At 40.7% G+C, this 7,500-nt stretch overlaps 2 protein-coding genes across 5 annotated transcripts in view; one reads left to right on the forward strand and one right to left on the reverse strand.

Moving 5' to 3' along the window:
* The window catches only part of LOC123505534 (myosin heavy chain, non-muscle-like), a 186,142-nt gene that overhangs the window by 115,960 nt on the left and 62,682 nt on the right, over positions 1–7,500 (reverse strand). For all 4 annotated transcript variants that reach the window (XM_045256957.1, XM_045256956.1, XM_045256953.1 and 1 more), the window contains exon 2: positions 5,326–5,379. The gene's annotated coding sequence lies outside the window, so the exon portion shown is untranslated. The remainder of the gene's footprint in view (positions 1–5,325; positions 5,380–7,500) is intronic.
* Positions 1–7,500, forward strand: part of LOC123505535 (ITG-like peptide) — an 81,446-nt gene that overhangs the window by 20 nt on the left and 73,926 nt on the right. The window contains exons 1-2 of the mRNA XM_045256958.1: positions 1–217; positions 4,595–4,682. The exon at positions 1–217 is cut by the window's left edge and continues 20 nt beyond it. Of these exons, the coding sequence (XP_045112893.1) occupies positions 4,600–4,682 (83 nt within the window). The 5' untranslated portion in view covers positions 1–217; positions 4,595–4,599. The remainder of the gene's footprint in view (positions 218–4,594; positions 4,683–7,500) is intronic.

Here is a 7,500-nt window from a genome sequence, read left to right on the forward strand (position 1 = left end):
TGGCAGGGACCACGCCCACCACACTTCCCCTGCCGGCCAGACCTGCGTGTGTGTGTGCCTCACCTCACCTCGCCACCACCTGCCCGCCTCCCTCACTCCTTCAGCAGACTCCGCCACGCCAGACACGCCCTCCTGCTCCCTCCGTCGCCAGCTCTCACACACCTTTGGGCGACTCATCTGCCTCTGCTGACGCCACCTCCGGACCTCCCTTCCACCTGTTAGTATCACCTCTTCCTCCTTTCCCTGCACCTCACTGTCTCCTCATGTCGCACCTCCCGTAGATCAGAAACTTACTTAGTCTTCCACTCCTCCACTCTGCCTTCCTCCCAGGGCGCAGTGCTCAGGCGGGAAGAGTCGTAAGGCCCTTAGCGACTCATCCTCGCTCCTCGCCTCGCCTCTTCCCGCCCTTCAAACTTTCCTGAGTTTCGTTTTTTTTTTTTTTCTTCGTTCATTTATCGAAGACGCGTTTTTTCCTATTTATTTATTGGCACTTGGAAAATTCTTGAAAAAAAGAGAAAAATAACTGTCTAAGATTTTCATTATCGCTTCAGTATTAATCGCGTGTTTATACTGGATACTATTATCCTTATTTTTCTTATCATTATTATTGTATTGATCATCGTTAATATCATTACTGACAACATTCACTAATCGCGTTGAAGAAATGAATCACAGCACCTTCCTTCCTATTTTACTTTAGTCTCTTTATCATTTTTACTTCCCCTAACCATAACTGCGTAGTAACTTTCTTCACTTCCTTTTATTCATCTATCTCAACTTTTTTTCTGATATTTCTGTTGACGTGGGGATGTTGACGACTGAGCCTGACATTTGCTTTTTCTCCACTCCATTCCCTCCTCTTCCTTACCTCGGCCTGACTGATTCTGTTCAATAAATACTGCAAAATATCTCTCTCTCTCTCTCTCTCTCTCTCTCTCTCTCTCTCTCTCTCTCTCTCGTTCAATAAATATGACCCAGTCCCGTCTAATTAACCTGTAGCTTCTTTCCTGAGGTGTGTGTGTGTGTGTGTGTGTGTGTGTGTGTGTGTGTGTGTGTGTGTGTGTGTGTGTGTGTGTGTGTGTGTGTGTGTGTGTGTGTGTGTGTGTGTGTATACTTAATTTCGCAGTGTTTTTAGGATTAATTATCAAGGTCCTTTAATTATTCACGTGTTAAGATTCCCGTGGTAGTAATTTTCCTCCATTATCTCTCTCTCTCTCTCTCTCTCTCTCTCTCTCTCTTGTGACTTTTCAACCTCTCCCTTCCTCTACTGGTTCATTCTTTTCTTGCTTCTTTCCTTCATTCATTTCTCGCTTTCATCTCCTCTATTCCTTCCTTCTTTATTCTTTTCCTGCTTTTATTTCCTTACTTTCTCCATCCTTTTTCATTTTCTTCTTTCTTCCTCCTAGTCTTTCTTTTCTTCTATCCTCCTTTCTTTTACTTTTTCCCTCTTTTTTTCAAACTTTTTTATTATATTGCGTTTCTCTTCTCACTTTTACGCCTTACTCTTTCTTTTTTCATTATTCTTTCCTTCCTTTTCTCCTTCTTACTTCTTTCGTTACCAAGTCTCATTTGATTTCTTCCTTCCTTTTGCTTCTCTATTCTTCTTCCCTTGGGCTTTACATTCTTTTTTTTTTCTCTTTCTCGCTCTTCCTCTTATTCTTTTTCTTTTCTTGCAATCTCTTCCTAACTTCTTATTCTGAGCCATTCTTCATTCCTCCATCTTTATCCCCATTTCTATACTCATTTTATTTCCATCCTGTTCTCTCTCTCTCTCTCTCTCTCTCTCTCTCTCTCTCTCTCTCTCTCTCTCTCTCTCTCTCTCTCTCTCTCTCTCTTTTTCTATTTTTCGATCCTCTTCCCTATTAAATTATTTTCTTGAAGTTTTTATTTCCTTCTTGCCTGTATCCCTGTCTTTCATTCCCTCCCTCTCCAAATTTGATCCTTGTTTATCTATTCATTCTTTTTTCTTTCTTTACCTCCTTCCTTCATTTATTTAATTATTTTTTACCCTTTCCTTCAACCACTTCAATTATCTATTTTTTTTCATCTCATCATTCTGTTTTACTTTTTTTTATATATTGATCATTCACTTGCCATCTCTCTCTCTCTCTCTCTCTCTCTCTCTCTCTCTCTCTCTATTCCGTCTTTTACACATCTTCACTCGTTCATTCCTTCACTCACTCGTCCGTCCACAAACTCATATATATACTGTACTTCCATCTTTGTTCCCTCTCTCAATAATTAATTCCCTAGACTTCCTGTTTTACCCATCATTCCATAATCCTCTATCACAATCCTATCTTGAAATACTCATCCCTCTCTGTTGCTCGTTATCTTATAGTTTTTAGTCCCATTACGCTGATTACCTTCACTGACTTTCCCATTTTCCTTCCTTACTACCTCATAATATTCACCTTATCCTGTCTAGTGACTCTGCCTCTTCCTTCACTTACTTTACGACCTTCCTATCATTTAATACTCATCTTCTTCCTCTTCCACTCATTCATTCACTTTCTTTCCTAACAACCTTATAATTTTCATCCTCTTTCTTTCCCACACCTCATCTCACCATCTTTAGTCACTGGAGCGCCCACACCCCCGCTCATCCACGCAGCGAGGCCTGGGCTGAAGAATGACAAAGTAAATTTACACAATAGCAGATCCAGGAAGGCAAATTTACAAAACTCTCATAAGTCAGTCTTAACCTAATGGCGCAGCTCAGCCACGCACCACGCATGGACAGACTAACGGACAGGTTGACGCTCAGAAGGTCGGGTTGATTAGTAAAGGAAGAAAGAGGAATGTTTAGGAATTCATTATGCTACGAGGCACTCTGCCATTGCGCTTCTCTCGTCTACATTATCTTCATTCTGCAAGAAATGATAAGTTTACATAACGTAACTTGATACAATTCAGTCTCACCTGAACAGAGCTAACATGAAGGAGATTATGCTACGAGGTGCGTTCCAGACTACCTTTCTTCGTCTCCATTATCTTTACTTTGGCGCACGGTTGAGAGTTTACTTAATCTAAATTCACCTAAAAATATCTAAGCTAACCTAACGTAACCTAACCTGAACTAAACTTACATAAAGAAAACATTATGCAAGGAGGTGCCTTTCCACTGTAATTATGCATACTAGTTTTCCTCACCTTTAAGTCTGCGTGTGGTAGAGATAACTTTGCGTAACCTGACCTAACCCAAAGTAAAGAAAACTGATAAGTCATTATGATAGAAGACGAATTCCAACTGCGCCATCCAGATTAGCATCCGAGTCCCCCTTTCACATCTCGCTCAGTCGCAAGGTACCAGAATAAATCATGGAGATTATTTGCCTACCACATAAATGATAAATGAGCCGGGATACGAACCAAGGCCCAACACTGCACAAGTACACACGCTAGTCACTACACCACGCACGGATAGGAAGAGGGGAGCACATCAACAAAGATCAAATAAATGCTTTGAAGATCTGCTGAAAACCCTATTTCTGCGAAGTCTTAGTAAAATCAAATGCTTTTAACGTGGAGCTGTGTGAAGTTTGAGAATTCAGAGCCTCCACATTTATTAGAGAATTTGCTCCAACGAGGACGTGACGGACAGAAAGGTTATCGTCACCCATAATTCCACGCCGCTGGCCGAGTGCAGAGAAGGTCACGGCACAAAGGGACAGCGGGAGGAAATAGGAAGAGGTTTAAACGACTGGCTGTATCTGTCCGTGGAACCAAAGTCGGTAAAGATAAGAGCTCAGAGAGAGAGAGAGAGAGAGAGAGAGAGAGAGAGAGAGAGAGAGAGAGAGAGAGAGAGAGAGAGAGAGAGCATCTGCATACATGACTGAACATAACAGTATACATGCAAATCGCGCTCCACATGTATCAGCTATACGAGGGGAGAAAAAATATCTGAATTTCTTTTTCCTTTTTTTTTTCCAAGCATTTTTTGGAGTTTGAAAATCCGCATTGTGAGCCACAAATCCCGTTCCCACCAAATAATTAAATTTTTGGTCCCGAGGCATGCTGAGAGAGAGAGAGAGAGAGAGAGAGAGAGAGAGAGAGAGAGAGAGAGAGAGAGAGAGAGAGCAAGGCAGGAAATCACGCAGGTATTTTGATGAGAAAAATCATTCGTGTGTGTGTGTGTGTGTGTGTGTGTGTGTATGTGTGTGTGTGTGTGTGTGTGTGTGTGTGTGTGTGTGTGTGTGTGTGTGTGTGTGTGTGTGTGTGTGTGTGTGTGTGTGTGTGTGTGTGCAGCAACGCGAACACACGAGGACAGGATGACGGACAGATAGTGACAGCAATTAGCCAACAGCAGCTAACAAAACACGAGCATACTGACAGACAGGCAGGTAGAGAGATACATGGACAAGTGGACAGAAAAATAAGAAAGAAAGGACAGAAAATAAGGAAACAAAGAGAGAAGGAAAAAGAGGGAAAAAAAGACAGGAAAACATTATAATATTCTCTCTTTGCAAAGGCAGTTGGAAATCGGACAGGAACTCGGGAAACTAACAAAGGGAAAAAGGTGAAAGAAAAAAAATACGTAAAAAGGGAAAAAAGGGGAAAAAGCTGATCTTCCTCTCTTTCCCTTTATTGCCAGTCGGGATGCGGTCTGCTGTCGTTGCTGTGCTGGTCCTGCTAGCCGTCTGCTGGTCGCCCGCGGCAGGCAGAGGCCACATCTTTAGCAAGTAAGTAGCAGTAGTAGTAGTAGTAGTAGTAGTAGTAGTAGTAGTGTGCATAATAACGATGATGATGATGATGAGCAACAGACCTGTTGGTCCTTTCGAGGAGGAGGAGGAGGAGGAGGAGGAGGAGGAGGAGGAGGAGGAGGAGGAGGAGGAGGAGGAGGAGGAGGAGGAGGAGGAGGAGGAGGAGGAGGAGGAGGAGGAGGAGGAGGAGGAGAAGGAGAAGGAGAAGGAGAAGGAGAAGGAGAAGGAGGAGGAGGAGGAGGAGGAGGAGGAGGAGAAACAAACTCAAAGGAACTTCGAGAAGAGCAAATATCAATAGAATTGCCATCTCTTATGAGTTTTCTTTTTGTCAAAGTAAAAATAGTAATTGTTGTAGTTACAGTAGTAGTGGTGCAGTAATAGTGGTGATAGTAGTAGTAGCAGTAGTAGTAGTAGTAGTAGTAGTAGTAGTAGTAGTAGTAGTAGTAGTAGTAGTAGTAGTAGTAGTAGTAGTAGTAGTAGTAGTAGTAGTAGTAGTAGTAGTTATAAGTCTTCAAATTCTTGAAAGTTATTTTAGGGATGCATGAATGGGTGTCATATGTTAGCTTTTTTTTCATATCATTACCATTAAATTCATAGCAAGTGCAACAAAGACACACCATACCTTTCACCGGGACGCCATTCTCTCTAATGGCACGCGCTGTGAGTCCGAAGCAATCTGCGTGGAGTGAAAGAGAACAAAAATTAGATGCCACACAAGCAAGCTTCTCTCACGCCTTTAAGGAACTTTAGTTGAAAGTTTTGTTCCTCTTCCCTTTCGGTTATGTGGCAAAAGTTCGTTATCTTTTATTCCATTAGAGAATCTTAAGTTATAGATAATGTGTTTTTATTCGCTTTTTATTTTCAAAGAAGGGCTATATATCATCTAATTACTGGTGTCCATAATAACATGTTTTTCTCCTATATTCTTATTAAAACATGTCACTTTACATAACATTTAGATATTGGAGACTGTTTGCATCACTGAATGGAATAATACGTTCATTCATGATTCCACAAATTACAAGGAATACATAACGAAAATTTCATACAAGCTCAAACAATTAGTACCATGTTTTCAGACAGAAGAGTCTATTCACATATTAGCGAAACACACAAGGAAAACAATGAAATCTAACACACCACAAAGAGACACAACGCTGAGCACAAAACATGAAATACAGAAAAAAACTGGAAATAAAAAGACTCGTCACAACAACTAGAGAGAAAAAATAAAGAAAAGAAAAGGAAATAGAAGTCAGAGAAAGCAAAAACATAATTCAGTACTTGACGTGTGTTGACATTCCACTTACAAAAGAGAACAAACCAAAGGAAACCGAAAAAATAGGAAACAAAATAGACCATCTTCCGAAAACAAAAGAAAAGAAACAGAGAGAAGGCAGACTCTTGAAGATAATGAAGGGCTTACATAAGAGAAAAACGTACAAGAAGAAATGCTTGCCTATGAAAAAAAAAAAAGGTTCTGCTGAATGAAGTACAAGCAAATACTAATTAACCAGACATAGAAGGATAGGATGAACAAGATCAAGGGTTTGCATATGAAGCTAAAGAGTTCGAGCATCAGGCGCCCACAGCACACACCTGTCAACGCGCTCATTAAGGTAAACAAACACGCCCTCATTAACACACACACACACACACACACACACACACACACACACACACTTGCTTATTAATTAACGCAGCACACTGTCTTCACACCTTAAGTAAACACCTGTTCCCTTCTCACCTGACTCAAGAGCTTCAGGTAGAGAGGCCTCAAGAAGTGATGTCGTAAAATCCACTAAATTTAAAGTCTACAAATGGAATAAAATAATCAATACATGAACTAATGAACTATTTATACATTCATCTTAGACCTGTTTTTATTCGTTTTTTTTTTTATATATATTTGGAAAAGCCACCTTAAGACCACTTCTTTTTCCTATCAATGTTTGTGCTCTTCACGTACAACCAAGCGAAAAAAAAATATAAATGTAAACAACTCCACACACACAAAAAAAGACTACCTCGAAAACTGACGCGAAAAATTAGTAATCACCTCCTAAATATTCAACTCAAAACACTTTCAACACTAACATCGCTACCTTAGCCAGCTGTGCACTATTACACCTATCCCTTCAAACACACACACACACACACACACACACACACACACACACACACGCCATAACAACCACACGTTCGCCTAACTAATTCATCTCGTTATTAACTGAGTTCACTGTATAATAGAAGGCAGTACACATTTCCTTTCTTAATTGGCAAAGGTGTAGTAATTAGATATACGTATTTTTAATCAAGAAGAAATTGTCTTTTATTACCAACACGTGAAATGATGTTAGTACTTCTATTATTATTATTGATATGGAGAAACAGAGAGAGAGAGAGAGAGAGAGAGAGAGAGAGAGAGAGAGAGAGAGAGAGAGAGAGAGAGAGAGAGAGAGAGAGAGAGAGAGAGAGAGAGAGAGAGAGAGAGAGAGAGAGGCTAAAAATACGTTGCCAGGGAGAGGGAGGGAATAGAGGAAAAATGCATATAAGAAAAAGTGATAGGTTTGGAAGGAAGCAGGAAATGGAACCAGAAGGAAGGGAGGGAGGGAGGGAAGGAGGCAAGAGAGAGGAAGGAAGGAAGGAAGAAAGGAAGAAAGAAGAAAAAAAAAAAAAGCAGGACGACTGAGAAATTATGAGAACTGGGTGAACAAGAAAAGAGGAAGAAAAAGAAAAGGAAAGGAAATCAAGACAAGGGAAGAGAAGAGAATGGATGACAGGCAGAAGAGAAGAA

The sequence above is a fragment of the Portunus trituberculatus genome, chromosome 18, assembly GCF_017591435.1.
Source record: "Portunus trituberculatus isolate SZX2019 chromosome 18, ASM1759143v1, whole genome shotgun sequence".
NCBI classification, from domain to species: domain Eukaryota; kingdom Metazoa; phylum Arthropoda; class Malacostraca; order Decapoda; family Portunidae; genus Portunus; species Portunus trituberculatus.